The 18,128-nt window shown below is 39.4% G+C and overlaps 1 protein-coding gene across 13 annotated transcripts in view; it reads left to right on the top strand.

Annotated features, from left to right (window-relative positions):
* The window catches only part of nrxn2b (neurexin 2b), a 682,163-nt gene that overhangs the window by 298,862 nt on the left and 365,173 nt on the right, over positions 1–18,128 (top strand). For 9 of the 13 annotated variants that reach the window (XM_040040735.1, XM_040040733.1, XM_040040732.1 and 6 more), the window contains one exon: positions 15,967–15,990. The exons of the other annotated variants lie outside the window; for them this stretch is intronic. In XM_040040735.1, the coding sequence (XP_039896669.1) occupies positions 15,967–15,990 (24 nt within the window). The remainder of the gene's footprint in view (positions 1–15,966; positions 15,991–18,128) is intronic. 13 annotated transcript variants of the gene reach the window in all.

The following is an 18,128-nucleotide window of genomic DNA, read 5'->3' as shown; positions in this document are numbered from 1 at the left end:
AAAAACATGTGACAGATAACATTATAGTTAACATACAGTACATGAAATCAAAGAAATCCAAAGATTTATGCAATGTTCTTATTAATGAACCAGGAGGAGAAGTGCTCTGCTTAGTATGTATGCACATAATTTACTCAGGTACACAAACGGAATGCACCACAATTTATCAAAGGTGACAATGCTCTTAAGACCTTTCTGAACAAATTACCTAACACATCTTTGCAAACCTTTAATGGTAGCTAATGGAAAACAAAAGAACACAGGTTTGTGTGTAATCTCTGTGACATACCGTGGGTCTGTGTATGCTAGAAAACACAAAGGACATGCATCGACAGTGAACTCTCTGAATACTGGACCCTCTGGATGCAGCAAGTCATCAATTGGCAGGTGCAGATACCAGCAGCAAGATACAATCAATTTCACTTACACCTGCCGTGCTTACTTCTTCACATTTTTGGGAGGAATTGTAATTGGAATAAATGGCTTGTCAGAACTAATAATGGGCATTGTAAGCAGTCTGGATGCAAAAAAGCCTAGCCTGAATACATTAACACAAAGATGGTGCATCAGCTTCTTTATGTTTGTCTGCAAAAATATCTGTGAAAAGCAGTCAGTAGTATTAAGCCACTTCTAGACAGTGGAGAACTTCTTGTTGTACAAAAAGCATGACAGCAAAGTGATTCTTAATGTGGAATAAGTGCTGTTAAATTATAGGGAATTTTTTTATGCTAACCACACTGCAATTTGAGTCGTATTGCAGTAATGTTCTTGGACATTTCAGTGCGGTAAGTTAGTCTGACATTTGTAAAGCTGATCTTTTATTAGCATATGCTGTACTTGCCTTAGGATAAAGGCAAAGGATCACACACTCAGAAACACACAGGCTCCATTTAGACACCCTGGCTCAGAAATGCACACATGTACGGACAAATGTGTAATCAGCAGAGCGAGACTAATGTAATGAGTTTGGAAAGCCAACACAAGTTTAAAAATTTACAGCATGAGCCAATCCACCTACCACCTACTGCACCATAATGATCATTAGGTAAATATGACATATGCCATGCACATACGCACTTGCTACACTGACAGCATTATTGTCTGTCTGGAGGTTTGTATGGTATGCCTAGACATTCATGCCTCATTATGGGCATGAATGTCATGATCAGTTTTGGCTGTTAATGATTTCTTTGAGCTGGTCTTTTTCCCGTGTGGAATGCATACATTTTTCTTTTTTTCTAATCCACACAGGATCAAAAGTATAAATACAGGCTAATTAGCTTTATAGGTGTATGGCAACCTCTGATTACAACTGTATACACTGTCTACTCCTGTTCATGACGCCCATCCAGAGCAGCACTGCAGCGCAACGGGCTCAAGCTGCGCACTGGCAAGTCGGCTGACTATGAGAATCTTTTCTCGATTGGAAAAAAAACATTGAGTTATAGTCAGTCAAGATAGCCTCATAACATATATTTAATATATCTGGGTCTTGAAACTAGTAAGCATGTCTAGTGAACTAGATATTCTATGAGAACGTCCATCCATCCATCTTCATCCGCTTTATCCGAGGCCGGGTCGCGGGGGCAGCAGCCTAAGCAAAGAGGCCCAGACCTCCCTCTCCCCAGCCACCTCCTCCAGCTTATCCGGGGGAACACCAAGGCGTTCCCAGGCCAGCCGAGAGATATAATCTCTCCAGCGTGTCCTGGGTCTGCCCCGGGGCCACCTCCCGGTGGGACATGCCTGGAACACCTCACCCAGGAGGCGCCCAGGGGGCATCCTTGTCAGATGCCCAAACCACCTCAGCTGGCTCCTTTCGATGTGGAGGAGCAGCGGCTCTACTCTGAGCCCCTCCCGGATGGCCGAACTTCTCACCCTATCTCTAAGGGAGAGGCCAGCCACCCTTCGGAGGAAGCTCATTTCTGCCGCTTGTATCCGCGATGTCGTTCTTTCGGTCACTACCCACAGCTCGTGGCCATAGGTGAGGGTAGGGACGTAGATCGACCGGTAAATTGAGAGCTTCGCTTTTACACTCAGCTCCCTCTTCACCACGACGGACCGGTGCAGCGTCCGCATTACTGCAGCTGCAGCCCCAATCCGTCTGTCGATCTCCGGCTCCCTTCTCTCATCACTCGCGAACAAGACCCCGAGATACTTGAACTCCTTCACTCCTCCACTACGAGAACGTACATTGTTTTATTTTTATAACTTGGTGGAGAAATCTTGACACAAAACTTTTCAGATTTTTTTTAAATACTGAGTAATAAATATTAAGTTTTCTTCTGTTATGTAAAGTTCTACACATCTTTAATGTATAAAAGCTAACCACCCACATCATGTTCTCGAGGCAGTCTCTATTGACTGACAGTCCAGACTGAATCCCCAGTGGATCTTTGTAATTGACTTAACAGGCACTCCTAATGTTGAAGAGCTCTACGTTTACACTGGACACTTCCCATGAAGAGACACTTAAACAGAGATATCAGTGACACTGACCACCTCTGACCCAGCAGATCAATGACTGCGGACATGTTTCCGTGTAGAATACAGTGGCGTGTGGCATCAGATGTTCTTACAGTCCTATTCAGTGCATTCAATTTTGAAATTTAGTCAGAAATGACCAAAGTTTTTACCATAGTCTATCAACAGTTGGCCAATTTAAGCTCAAATAATGAAGTTAATAAAAAAAAAATTTTAAATTTTACTTACAGTTTAATAAGTTGGACTACAATCCCAATTCCAAAACAGTTGGGACACTGTGTAAAATGTACGTAAAACAGAATACAATGATTTGCAAATCTCATAAACCCATATTTTATTCAAAAAAGAAAACTGAACTAAACGAAACTAGAAAAAAAAAACTATTAGAAAAAGGCACTGGGTCATTTTGAAGTTGAAGGCACTCCCCTCAAAACATTTTTGGAAAAGGGCCATGGGTGATCTTTATTGTAGTTGTGATGCCTCAAATGTTTTCAATTGATAAAAGGTCCTGAAGGCCAGTTCAGCACTCTACTACAGTGAAGCCATGTTGTTGTAATAGATGCAGTATGCGGTTTAGCATTTCTTGCCTGAAATGCACAAGGCCTTCCCTGAAAAAGACGTCATCCTGTAAATACGTTTATGGATGTAATAATTGTATACAAATATAAAACAGTTGTCTGAGTATATGAGGATTAAGGTGAATGTTATACTCATTTGATCCTACTCACCTAATACTATTTAAAATTCCCTGCACATAACACCACGTGTGTGATTACTAATAAATAAGAATTGTAGAGACTGGTTCATCAGCATATGCACATTTGGTGACCTTTACATAAATTAAGTTCTTTAAATTATATTATCTGTTCCTTAAATGCAACTGAAAATGTGAACAGTCACTTACACAATTGAAACCATTGTCTTCTGCTGCCTATTGAAGCTAACATGATATATTAAAATATAGCCACCAAGCTACCAAATACTAGCTAAGGTCATCGTACTGAACCAGTGGTGTTCAAAGTCTCATCCATTATGCGTCTACTGTTCTAACGTCTCTTGCAACGTCATGCATATCTACGTCTGCATCAACAAGCTCCAAAATAAGTAAAGCCTGTGAGCTCTTACAAGCCCGGCCGTCTCTCTGACTCTCCCTCTCCCTCTGCATGTGTATATTTGCTGTCTTTCTCCACAAAACCTATGAATTTGTCAGCTTTGTGCAGGATAAAATGAAGCAGACAGAATTAGGTGAGGTGATAGGGACTTGCTGCCAAGAGAGAGAAGAGAAAGGGGAGGGGTGGGGAGAAATGGGTATACTATATGCCTAACGAGCGATCACAGCTTCAGAGCTCCCCTTGGTGGTAACCGACAGTACTGCAAGCATCTGTGAAGCGAGGGTAGTCTAATCCTAGTGGTGTATATTTGACAGACAGGTGAGTGCACTCATCTTGACCTTTCATCAGTGCAAATCTCTAAACTCAATACACAAACATGCTCACTCATACATACACTATTCACTTACACTTTGGTTTAAACAACTAGCAAGGCATCCCTCCCCCTCCCTCTGCATGGTTGCTTACCATCCTGGATTTCTGGTGACAGTTCTCTCCTGTGGGATTCCAAACACACAGCAGAAAAAAAAGACAAAGATGGAAACACTCATGTCAAGGTGTCCTAGAAAATTATAAATATATCACACACAGCACCAAAAAAGAACTGAGAACTGAAAAAAATGGGTCAAATATTAAGTTTGCAATGCCACACTAGTCCGCAGTTTAGGCCTCTCTCTCTCCTAATGCATCCAATTTTAAATAAAACCGCTCATTTCCACTGCACCATATGGTCAGTGAGCATTGATTTTCAGATCTTTTCAATTCCTTGTACAAGTTTCCCAGAAGCCCTGCAGATATAATAGGTGCTTGCCATTTACTTCTAAATGATTGTTTCTTTCTCCTCGCTCCTTACATTACCCAGAAAGTGGTGCAAACTGCCATCATGAAAGCTGCTCCAGTGTTCCCATTTCTGCTCAGAGGAGTCTGGAGGGATCCCAGAGGAAGCTTGGGTGACAGTACATATGAGTCTCTGTCTTTTACTGGACACATACACTCCTGAAGTGGGAATCTGTCTTTTATTGGTCACTGAAGGAGAATGTAGTTCAGAATGGAAGCCTAAGAAAAAGTATGGAAATTAGAGTTACAATTGGCAAAAGAGTCTGTGTGTTTTACAGAGCAACAGTAGAAAATCCAGGGCTTGTGATTGGCTATGTCTCTATTTGATTGCTTTTTTTATAGCACAGAAACAGGACAGGTTAACGCTGAACAGAAAGCTCCGACAGCTGTTTACTTGCATGAGCATTATCCCCATAGATTTAAAAGTTAAACAAAACAAGCAGTGTCAAGCATCAGCTGTAAGTGTATGATGTCTGTTTTGTTCACGCATGATAAATGAAGGACAAAGGATTAAGTGGAAGCCCAGTGTATGCAAGCATGTAAGCATTTTTCCTTAGCAGGCCCCTGGCACTTGGTGGTAAGTGCATGTTTCCATCATCTACCACACATATGCACCCATTCCGTGATTTGTTAAGAAAACTATGATGCAGTTCCAGGGAATATGCTGGACGGGCATCGCTTAGTATACTTGTTTTTATTGTTGGAGGGCAAACTTTCTGTGTTGACGATTACTTGAATGATCAAAATGGCCCACATACTGTAATTCTTAACAGGCATTTGGGTCCCACAGGCCATCAGAGGAAATATGAGACACATGCTGACAGAAGGAAGGAAATAAACACTTGTATTGCTGTATTTTTTGCTTGTGGGAGAGTGAAAGAGCAGTTTTGTGCACAACAGAGAGTGGGGAATGAAGTGCAGCGATGGCCGGGGGAGGAGGGGGGGGGGGGGGGCACAAGAGGGGGAGACAATGGTTTGTTCTGTAGTACAAACACAAGAACAGAGGAAAGCATTCTTTTAATTCCCCAATGTGACTTTACAATCAAAAGATTCAACATCCATTGAGTCCCAGAACTGGGTCTGTATCTTATCCAGCGCCTAGAGAGAGCGGGAGACCTTTGAACTCAATATCTTGTTTTTTTTTGCTATCCCATTTTCCTTCTTGTTTCACTGTCACCCTTTCCTCCCTTTTCCTCTCTCACCTTCGACATCATCTGTCCTATTCTCTTTAGCTAGGACAGAATATGACTCTCCCTTTCCGTCAGCCTTGATGTTCAAGTTTCCCATCCGTGCACCTCACCATATAACTGCAACAAAGCAGCTATAGAATTAATGAAGGGATCAAACAATTTTTTATGTTCTGGTGCTTAGTGTATAGGTCTGATGTTCAACGGCTGACCCAGAGTTCATCTTGAGCTGAAGGGCTTTGATCTGTACGAGGGTCGAGTTAAGCAAAGGTCATGTTGAATTCCAATCTTTCACACATACAGTACAGCAGGCGTTGTGCACTGCTTCACATCCTTCAGAATGCAATGAAACAACTGGGCAGATTTCTTTCCTTTTTTAAAAAAAAGTGCTATATGAAGTGCTATCTTTGAATTTAAAAAAAAGTTATAGTTAGCTTAGAAACAATGGAATCACAGCTATTATCAAATGAGAGAAAATGCAATTATAATTATTTTTCAAGGGGATTTAGTTACAAAATGTAGCCCCAAAGCCACTATGCTAGTGTGCAGCAGCAAACCCTTTGGGTTCTTACCAGAAACAAAGAAACAATTAAGTAACCTCAAATAAGGCACAAATCAAGGAAAACTTAGCATTGTCTTTCCAGCAGAAAGAGAGAATACACTGCCATAGTATGGAAGGTACAAACAGGCTCGCTGCTAAATGCAGTCTCTCTGAGCCTTTTTACCACAATTCCGATAATATACTGGAGATAGCCACGCTCCACAGGGGGAAGGAGTGTACCTAGATGCAGGAGGATCAAAACACAGTACTCACTAGTGCCACAAACAAACACGTGCACAGACAAACCCCATGAAACCCTGAACTTCTGCAATTTTGCATGCAAGTCCTCCGTAACGGATAGACACCGGTGCTAGCTGCATGCGTTCACATTCAGCGCACAGCTCACATTATGTTTACACACATCCTTTCACTCTACCTAAGAAAGGTTTTAAATTCCAAAAGAAACAGTCGCAGTTGAATTGCTCAAAATGACTGAAAATCCCAAAGCTTCTTTGTCATTGTTTTTTGTGTTGAAAGCATTACTTCTTCTGAAATGTGGTATTGCTAAATGTACTGTAGCATACCAAAGCCATGCACTCATTTAAATGTAATGCCTGTTACTGTGACATTACAGTATATATATATATATATATATATATATATATATATATATACTCTAGAAAGAGAGGTCAAAATGCTGTCCCTCTCCCTTTAATCAAATCTAGATGCTAGTACACTCCCCCCATTACCTGCTCTTTGTATATCTGTCTCAGGCTTGTTAAGAGTATTTTTTAGCCTTTTCTATAAGGCATGATCACCTGCAATAATCTTCCCTTTTCTTCATCCTCCATCCGTCCGGCCCTCATCCACCCTCCCCTCTCATCCAACCTTCCTCAGCCAGAATTCCTAAGAGAGGGCCAATCAATTTCTCCCCTGCTCATCTTGCCCACCCTCTCTCTCTCTCATTTTCACTCTATCTCTCGGTTCCATTCTTTCCAGCAATTTGTCACTTAGCAACGGTGTCTGCCATGCTGTTGGGTAGTGAATCATCCCTGGCTGCAGTCCTGCATTAACCCCTTTCCTTCAGCTTAGTCCTGCCATTAAATGCTGTGATATTATTGATAAACAAGTGGTTGAAAGGTTTGGGAAACATAATGCCTTCATCCCGTGTGTGTAAGTGCAATAAGAAAAAAGAAAATGTTGCATGACAGTAGCAAATTAACTTAATGATTGACAGGTTTCTGATTGGTTCCTGATGCAACTGGAACTCTGGGCGTCCATGCTATTGCCAGCTATCTCAATAATGTCAACATATTTTAGCAAAATGAATCATTGAAGCTCTTCTAGCTAAATCAAAAATGCTATTTAGAGTGTTCGTCTATGCCAACACACACAGCACGCACTTTTATGGTGATGATAGAAATTGCTTTTCAAGACAAGCATGGGTAGTGGATTTGTTTGATGTACAAAATGGCACACTAACACCCCTGTAATCCGCTCTCCATTTTCTGCCAATGACATTTTAAGTATTCCTAATGTGTTCCAGCCATGCTGAGAAGATATGGGGGTACCATCATCATGTGCATGTAGGAGGATGTGCATTTAGGATTTTTTTTTTTTTTTTTAAATATCGTTGTTACTTCTTTTTTTCTCTACTGTGTCGCTTTCCCTATGCTGGTTGACACCTCAAGCACAGGTCCCATCTATGCATTTCCTAAATGACAAGCACTTCATGTTAAAACATCAGCTCAGCTGTTTGATACCAATGGGGGGGGGGGGGGGGTTAGTGCATTTCAGAGGGGAAGAAAACTCATTTGCATCACATCTCCACTGCATTAGCATATGAGCCTGCATTTCCACACACTCTCAGTCATCAGCCTCATTTGTCACTACCTGCTCCAGCACTTTAATGTTTATTCATCCCTCTGCCTCGGAGACCTATAATCAGAAAACAGATCTATGCACCATTAGCACATTCAAACAGGTGGAAACAGGTAATAAAACACTGGTGAGACAGAAACAGGTAAGAGATTGAAACAGAGATTATGGTGAAACACAGGATAAGTCATGAACAAAGGAAGTGAAATAGGAGAGAGGGGCTTGTAGGAAACAATAAAACACTGGTAGTGAACATATTTGAATGACACAAAATGGGTCTGTATGGAAAACTGAGATGTGAGCATCCAAATGCATCCATATTAGGACAATGCATTGTTTTAATGCAATTAAACTTCCCATTAATGGAAGTTTTTCCTTCCCACTGTCACCAAATGCTCGCTCACAGAGGGTCATTGATTGTTGGGGTTTCCTCTGTAGTCTTTAGCTTACATTGTAAAATGTGTTGCTGTGATTTGGCACTACGTACCTAAAATACAATTGAACTGAATTTTAATTAGATTTTATCTGCTCTGGATTTAGCTGTCAGCTTTTAATAACATACAGTCTAATCCTGTCACAGTCTGTCGTACAGTTATTGGTGAAGAAACTGGCGTCTTTATTACGGCTTGTGTCCAGGTTGTCAACACCATGCTACTTTTTATAATTCAGTATTTGTGCAGAATCCTCACTCTGAAATGACACCCTTTCACTTGAATCCTCAGGGACAAACAGCAGAGCCTCACACCTTTACAGCTGATGTCCTTTGTTGTAATTTGTTTTTTCTCCGTTCAGTTTCATTCTCGAAAGTCCCTTTTCTCATTTCATTATGCGCTCGGTTCTCTCCAGCCTAGCTGCAACATTTTATTCTTATGAAGGGTGCTCAGAAGTGCATACGAAATATAAACAATTATGAACAGCTTGAGCTACTCTCTCTAAAACATGCATATTCATGTTCAGCTGCTATAGCAGCGCGCTCGCAAACTGGATCAAAACGCATTTTAAGAGTTAGAGGGAGAAATAAATGTAAACTATTCAATTCATCTTTTATTATAAATTCTTAAATTGCAATGCTTTGTTTAGTTAGTTGAGCCATCTGTCTAAAAAAAAAAGAATGTGAGCATTTTCTCAGACTGAGTGGCATTTCGAGAACTGTGCCTGGCGACAACTGTGGCACAAACTTGGAGAAGAAAAGCATCCTCAGAATATTCCAATGAAACTTCAATTAGTGTTTTTGTTTTATGGAATAGATGTTCGAAGAAACATTGTAAAGTACATCTTTAAAAAACATGTGATTTTGAAACTGGAAGATTTGAAATTCTCAGCCATCACACTTGTGGATTGACCTTGAACTTTGCCTCTTTTGATGAGAATGTGATCTGAAAAGAAAGAAGAAAGACGGAGATGGGAAAAGAGAGATTTGTGACCATTTACACCATGTCTGTGTTGCTCTGCTGCAATTTTCACGCACTTATACTTTCCTACACCCACATAGCTATGCAGAAGCACACACCCTCCTGCTGTTTGTTTGCAGACCTCTCTCTGCTGTAATTGGAGTGACATTTATATTTGCACCTGAAGCCTGTCTGCCAGTTTCCATTACTTGGAGCCAGACTTGGAGAGATGGAGACTTGACTGAATGCCACATGATTGGAATGAATGCAGAACCAAATGTACCTGAAAGAGCTATTTTGTATCGAAGCCCAGCTGCACGCCGTATGACAGGGTCACCTGCAGTGTCTGTGTTAGTGACGACAGCCCGATACACCACACGCGCACAAACAGCCAACTGGGCACAAAGGTGTATATAAATGCATGCTCACAGTCATGGCTGCACCCCCCCAAAAAAAATCCATGTGTCACTAGCCACTAATTCAGGCTTCAAATTCTAAGACAAACAGCACCTATTCCGACGATTGCAATATTATTGTTATTCAGTATTTTGAAAGGCTTGAATTGGAAATTTGTGCGAGAACGGTCATCAGTCTTAGAACTTTCTCAGTTACAGTGATAAATCTATCTGGCCTGGGAATCTTGGCTCCACGGCGCTATCCATTGATCATTTGCAGAGCTTTGTCATTAAATATTTATTCAGCTTATTCGCTGGTGGCCACAGTTCAGTAGTGGCCAGCATGATGAGTGTGTGAAAGATCAGCAACCAACAAAGCATCATTTTACATCTCGGCTAACTCTGGCTGGCATCCTGTTGGTTTTCTCCACACAGTGACAGAGACATGTCGACTGTTTCACCTGTAAAGTGCACCGCTACAAAGCACAGACAGTAGGTACCATGTTTATATTAACACAAGCTCATTTCCAGACCTTTCGTACTTTGGTATCAGATTTAGTACATGATTCGTCAATTCAGGGGGCCCTTTGAGACAGATGCAACACAAAGTTGTTTGTCTGGGCCTGTGGTTGTTTACATGAGTGGGAGATTTATGCTCCATCAGCACATATCAGCATTCACAGTCTTTGTTTTCCCAGATGGGTCAATTACAGAGAGGGCAATGGACTGTCACAGCAGGAGCTCCAGGCATGCTGGGTTTGAAAGTTTAATAGGATGGGTAGATGAGGAAATACACTGTAAGAGAGTCAAATTTGCATTATATAGTCTTGCATTATAGTTTTCCAAAATCCCTTGTCGACTTTAATATTTGGCAATCCCAACAGCTCAGGTATTTCTGTAACGCTATCATCACCACTGCCACTAGCGCCGACAGCCTTCTCGTATAGCAGTGCTGCAAACATTTCTAAAATGTCTCAACGCGCAACAAAGTGGGAAAATCAAGACAGAGAACCTAAAAACCAACTGGTTGCCATACCACTCTGTCTGCCACATGAGAGCAAAAGTAGAACAAAAGTTTAATTTTCTGCACAATTGATCTTGACTGTGGAACGCTAGTTTAGCAGTACTTAAGGTTGTCAAGCCTGCTGTAAAAAGTCTATACAATGGTTTTGCCTCTACACATCGACTTTCACGCTTGACTTCTAGTCTGGTAGTGTATTCATTTTGTGCTTTCCATTTATTATTATTTTTAAATCAAATCATCACTCTAAATCCCGGTGTAGACTTTCTTTTGCTCAATGGTTGAGTAAACCAAAGCAAAAAAAACCCCCCGAAAGGTTGTAGCAGCATGCTAAGCTTTATCAGACCACCTCAGTCATAATCTATAATCCATGACTGAGCATGTGTTGACCATGTTGGCCTAAAGTGGGCATATTATAAACCATTTTTGTCACAAATATCACAATTTATGTTTTAATTTTTATCCCAGAAAACCACACATATGTTCCATGTACAATTCATTTACACCCATTGTGTTAGTTCTGTTCCTAACTGTGACTTTTAATGGCATTGAGTATAAGTCTGTGAACTGCTACTGTGAGTGATAGGGCGGAGCAAGGAATGGGACCACATGCAGATGACTGCAAGGAAATAAGTTAATGTGGATAAAAATGTTATTTCTACATTTTTTTGAAAAAAAGTTCACATGTCATTTCCTTGTTCTTAATTTATATGTATATAGAGTGTCAAAAAGGACATTGCAGTTCTAAAATATAGATTTTTTTTTTTTCCATTTGTTTCCACAGTTTCTGATTGTCCCAGTATTAAAGTTTTACCTACCACCCTTTTAAGATTCAAGAGGAAAAACCTGTGCATACAGATCTGTTCACGAGACTGGGCTGTTCATACTGGTTTTGATTTCACCATCACCTTCAAACCTTAACACAGTTGATGATCTACAGGGAAAAGAAGAGAAAGGTGGCGAGCCTGTCTTGCACTGGCAGTGACCTATGTATCATACAGCGGTGGTTTGCAGCCACATTGTTGTTGTCATGGTTTCGTTCACGGTGGTGGAAGACTGGAGTGTGAGAGTGACAGATGGTGTTGCAGCACCTGCAGTGATGTGGATGTTGTAAGGGTCTATTGTGGTGAAGAGAGAGCTGAGTGAAGATAAAGTTGTCATTTTACTGGTACAGTAACACAAAGATGTGGTGGTGGTGGTGGTAGTGTGATGGTGGGGGGCTGCTTTGCTGCTTCAGAACCTGGGCAACCTGGTTTGATTGATGGAACCATGAGTTATGCTACCTACCAGAAAACTGGTGACCAAGTCTTGAAGAAGCCTAGTCTGATTAAATCTGGATTAAAACCCCTCCAATGTGCCTGATTTAAAACAATTCTGCAAAGAAGAGTGAGACAAATTTACTCCAGTTCTTGTTGGCAGGGACGGCACGACCAGGTAATCAGTTTAGAGGACAATTACTTTGCTTTTTCATATATGGCAGGTAGGTTTTTCCCCCTCGTGTGACAAAGTGTGACGGATATGCAAGAAGAAAATAAATCAGGAAGTGGGAAAATAATTTTTTACATTATGGTAGATTTACATTCCTGCCCTCACCTACAGTGGGTAAGAGAGGGGGAATGAAATTCTGCCAGATGGTGTGTTGACTTTTTACTTTATACTCGCTACATTTTTTCACAAATATCTGTATTATTTTTACTCCTAACAATTTTTCAGGCTCTTTACTTGAGGGTTTTTGCATTTGAGAGAAGTTTTTATTTACATCATTGCAAGCCTTCAGTCAAACTAATATGGGCTTAAATGATGTAACAATATTACAGAAAAGAAAAAAACATTTTCGTATGCAAAAAAGAAAAAAAGAGAGGCAAAATATATCTAATTTAGTGTATGCATCATTTACAGACCTATACTCAGCTGTTAAAATTGTGTTTTGTCTACAAGTTGAGGTCCTTGTATTTCAGCATCTAGCTAGCGCTAATGCAAAGGAGCGAGCATAAAGCGGGGAACATAGTACGGCAATTTCGATTGCAGTGTTTCTCTCAGCTCAACAGGTTTTAACAAACACAGAAATAATATGTGCATTTTGTTACACAGTGTGTCTGCTAGCTAAACATGATGTATTTCCCAGGGAGAGAAAACAGTACGAGATAACTCTACTCAGGATTAAGATGTTAGAAAAATGGGGCAGAAGAGGAAAAGAAAGATTATTTTAACAGCTAAGGGCTGCTCCGTGGCATCTGATAAACTGGAAATGTAAAGCTAACATGTGTTATTCAAAGGCTGTATGAAAACACTGGGCAGGTTAGCTTGCCGAGTATGTTTTTTGTTTAACTAGTAAAGCTCAGAGCAGCACAGGCACACAAAGAAAACCTACTAGAGCGCTTAAGAAAAAAATGATCGTTGAGTAGTGAAGAAAACGGAACCACAACTACGAAACAGTTTTACTCCCATGTACTAATATTACTTTATAATTATGTTATTGTCGCACGAGGTTCAGTTAGCTCTGGACAAAAATAGCTGATAAGCTGAAAAAGCTTCCTTTTACTTTTCTTACTTTGAATGCATTTCAGATTTGTATTTTTTCCACTTTGAATTGATTAAACTTTAATTGTTAATTAAACTTTTAACAGGGTTTTTTTTTTTTTTAAACAAGTGCTCTCATATTAGTAGGGTCCAGTTAAAATGGGCTAAATGTGTACCGATGCTTCCTAAAAGCCTTCTGGGTTAGCAGGAGGAAACCTCAGGGTAAACCCAGGATATGTTAGAGAGATTATGTATCTCAGATGGCTTGTAAATACCTCATCATCCTATTGGAAGATGTGATTGCTGGAGAGAGGAAGGTCTGGGCATCTCCCTTTAAGCTGCTGCCCTGCTGACGTTCGCCCTGACAAGGGGGTAAAAACATATGTGGATAGTGTTTTATGTATGTTAAAAAAAGCAAACAAAATAATGAAGTGAATTTTATTATACATGTCCCTTTAAAACCTTTACCTAGACCTACTCAGGAAAACTACTCTTCATAAAGCATTCCACCACCTATATTTAACCGTTTTCTATTATTTTCAAGATCATCTGATTTTTGTGAAGGACAGACTTTTCACAACCATTCCAGGGCTGTCGAAGAACTGATAGTTCCAACAGATAAGTTAAGCATTCAAACATCAAGTACATGGGAGGGATTTAGAGCTGGCAAATGCTATCTTTTGCATTTAATAAGTTCTAATTCCTTTTCTCTTGCTGCATCACAGGTCATCTGTGTTGAAAGCTTAAGTCGTTGTCACCAAGTAAATAAACCTCTGTCAGGTCCATTTTTTAAAGCCTCCTATCATATCCATAATGTTTTGTAAGTTCAGAGACAGTGTTCAGAGAGTTCATTGTGGTGCTTATATGCAAATTTACACCCACCACTGAATATTCCTTTGCCTAATTAATGGATTAAGAGAAGTCATTAGACACAGTGGGTGACTGGTGACAGCACTTTATTGTGACCCCAGATCAAAGAGTGGGTGTGCTTGAAGCTTCAGTTTGGCCAGTTACCCTCATGGGAAAGACCTTCGTCATGGTCACCACTTACATTCAGCTCCCACACAGATAGCATGAATACACAGTAATCTATCCCACACACAGACACACTTGTATCATGTACAGCACTGCTGTACATGATACAAGGCTCACATACAAACGATGCTTGAAATTTCCATTATTTTTAATTTCTCGTCAGCATTACTTGGAGCTTTTTTTTAATATATAGTTCTTTTAATTTGACATTTTGCTTCTGGCAAGTTAATTACTCTGTGTAAAATCTGATGACCTAACTGGGATTTAAGGAGAGAAACTCCTTTTACCAGTGTGTGTGTCAGCTGTGATCCTTCACAGTAGTTAAAATGTTAAAATCAATATGCAATATGTCCACTCTGTTCGGAGGAAAAATTCCAGAACACCATTTACCTTTTTGAAGTGTTAATGCTCCACTTGAGTCTTAATGCTTTATGCATGGTGTGAGAAACTGAATTTTCTGTTAATGTAAAACATGAAACTAAAGCATCAAATAATGCAAATTTTTCATAAGATCAATGACGTGACATTTAAAGACAGAAGGACACTGAATGTACAGAAAGGACTGACGTGTCGTTCCATGCTCACTATTTCATTTTTTAGGGACTGCGAGCTTTCCTCTTTACAGTGGAAATGATTCAAATGACTAAACGAACATCTATCTTTTTCAGGTTGTTGCAGACACCAGAACCACAGTGAACCTTTATGTCCTTCTTTCTCTTCCTCTCTATCCTTCAGCCTTTCTCACTCTTTTAAGTATATGCTGAATTAATTCCATTTTCCTAAATGCTTATACTGTATTTTTTCCCATAATTGAAGATTTTTTTTTATTTTACAATGGAGTAATTTCTTTTTTGTCTTCCCCTGCATACATCACAGCAGCCCTAAATGACTACTTGTGGGAATTTTGCTTATAATAGATAATTGCACCTTTTCAAGTCATCAAAAACGACACCCTACCAACAACAAGCCCACTGAACAGATTAGTCTGCCAGAGTGAATACTAATACTGATGTACTTTTCCCTCATTCCCTCCCGCTTTCAAAATAAACCTCCCCATCAAAACTGCCCAAATCCCCTCTGTGGAAGTTGATTTGCTAACTCTTGTCTCTCTTACTAACATGGTTCAGAATTCTTCCAATTTGATTACTTTCATGGGTGAATTTTCTTTTCCCTTACCTTTTATGATTTCAACAACTAACACTGTGTCATTCACGGAATGTAAACCATCTGTTGTTTTCTCTAATTAACTTGCGACTTACATACTAACAAATGTACTGTTATCCTTTTATACCTTTTGTTTTTTAATGAATTTTATTTTGAAAATGACCCTTAAAAACGAAATAGTTGCTTACAGTTGCTTTCTTTATTTCTTTATTTGGATGTTCTACTACAGCTATATAAAAAATAATATTTTCTTTTTCACTATTCTTTTTACAATCAAATTGCCTGATTTTATCAAAGGCGATTCGTTTTTTTTTTCTTTCCCACTTTTTTCGGGGCTTAGGTATGTTTTGAGTTTTTTTAAGGTTTGTCATTTTTTTTCTTTCTCCTCCCCCTGTTTTCTCCTGAAGCACGCAGGCATTGGACACGCTATGGTAAACAAACTGCATTATATGGTAGATATCATTCTAATTGTCTTACACTTTGGTTTGCCCTGGGTTTTCCGTTACCTCTTTCTATTCTGTTTGCTTTACTGAAACTACAATCCTCCATCAATTCCAAGGTAGCTGGAAAAACTCCACCTTTCTGTTTTTATTTTAGCCCTCTCTCTGTATTTATATATGTTAACCGCTTTTTATTGCCATCCAGTTTCCCTTTCCTGTTAAGACTTAATGTTTTCATCCAATGAGGTCTGCTCAAAAGAAAAGATATAGGGAATTATATCAGTTTTTATTTTTTTGTTTTTTATTTTTTTGGTTGTTGTTTATTTTCTTTGTCTTTTCATTTGTTCTGCTTTTTAAACACTATCCGTATGAAGAAATAAAGAATCATTACGCAAGATATTTTCTCAATTTAGCATTCTGAAATTTTGATGAGAAACTATATTTTGTTAATCCCTATTCCCTTTTTAAAATTTATTTTGTATTTTTTTTAAGAAGAACCCTTGAAGTGAACGTACACAGCAGACTTTTCAAGCAGCCTACTCTGGCCATTCCAGTGAAAGGAAGTAAAAATACATTTTTCACTTTCTGTTTTTTATATCATTTTTCTCCCAATATTTTAAAAAGTGTGAGAGAAATGCCACTAAAGACACTGTTTTGCTATGGTATTTCAGTTAGACTCGTTTGGCATGTTATTGAGTGCCCTGTAATCTAGGTTTGCCGTCTTATGGTTTATAGAGTCATGAAGATTATTTACAGCTCTTGATTTATCGGTCAAAGCCCTCACTGTAAAGAAGGCTTCAAATGAGGGCTTGATCCCATTAGTGGCCTTAGGCTGATTTATGATCAACCTGGGGCTGTTCTCAGTCTTGTACCTGAACAGTCTTCCTCTCTTACACGACGATGTGCGCACGTAATAAAAGGTTTTCATGGACAGTTAGTTCCCTGAACACAGGTGCAGGGATGATCAGACAGTTTTACACTGAATAACCAGCAAAGTGGGGAAAGTTTGGCAAAATAACTCGTAGACCTTTATATTTAAAAATACGTAAACAAAGACGGCCTGACAAAAGCCTTACTGAGATCTTATTTTACTAACTCCTATTAGGCCTTAGTACATAACAGTAATGCTGCCATCAGGGTGTAGCTAGAGCCAGCCTTACTTGCTTTCACTGGACTTGCCCAATCAATGAAGGAAACTGTCTGCCCATCGATGCAGACATAAAGGGAAGTGACTGGGAAAATCTGTGTACGATCGACCCCTCATTAACACTAACACTAACTTATATTTCTTATACTTTACTGCCCTCACCCCTTGCATGAAAAGACTCCTATCCCCTTCGATCTTCTTTTTGTTGTTGTTGTTTTTTGATACAAAGATTGCATTGAGTATATATGTATATGTATATATCATGGCTAACGTATATACATACATATATCAGTTGTCCTACTAAAATCAATATGGCCATAAGACATGTTAGCCACATTCTCCTTATTGTTTTTATTTACTTTATTTTATTATACTTTGTTTTATTTCTTATATAATTTTAACTTCAAAATTAACTTACTAAAATGAATAATGACCTCACACGTTATCTTGCTAAAACAAAAAAAAAGGGAAAAATAACGAGGGGAGACAGATTTTCATTTTCTGGTGAATAAAGAATTGATGCCCCAAGGAATAAATCTGGCCAATCCATCAAATCCCATGAGTTGGAAAAGAAAAGTGTCATGTGCAGAAAGCCACTGTATCTGGTAGTGACTCACTGAGTCTTGGCTCAAATTTGACAAAAGTGATAAAGCAATTTTCAACTCTCATCAGAAAAGCTGTAGTGAAATTGTAGCAGAGGCATAATGAGAACTGCAATCACGAGCAGATGTTTTTGTGTTTTTTCTGTGTCCAATATCATGAAGGACGTGGACAGTGGTGAAAAGCTATTTCCTGCTATCTTTGACCAGAATTTGAACATCTTCTCTCCCCTCTCAGTTTTTCCTATTCTTTAAAAAACCCTCTCATGTACGTGGATTCCATCTGTGATTGTTTACTCCGGTCCCATTTTCTCCAACTTCCACCTCCAAACTGAGTATCCAGTGGCTGTATTCCTGCACCATGTCTGCATGATTCTATTGGC

This window comes from Simochromis diagramma, unplaced genomic scaffold (genome assembly GCF_900408965.1).
Source record: "Simochromis diagramma unplaced genomic scaffold, fSimDia1.1 OVJJ01000317.1, whole genome shotgun sequence".
In the NCBI taxonomy this organism is placed as follows: Eukaryota; Metazoa; Chordata; class Actinopteri; order Cichliformes; family Cichlidae; genus Simochromis; species Simochromis diagramma.
Note: the sequence above shows the minus strand (reverse complement) of the source record. Positions and strands in the feature narration are given on the sequence as shown.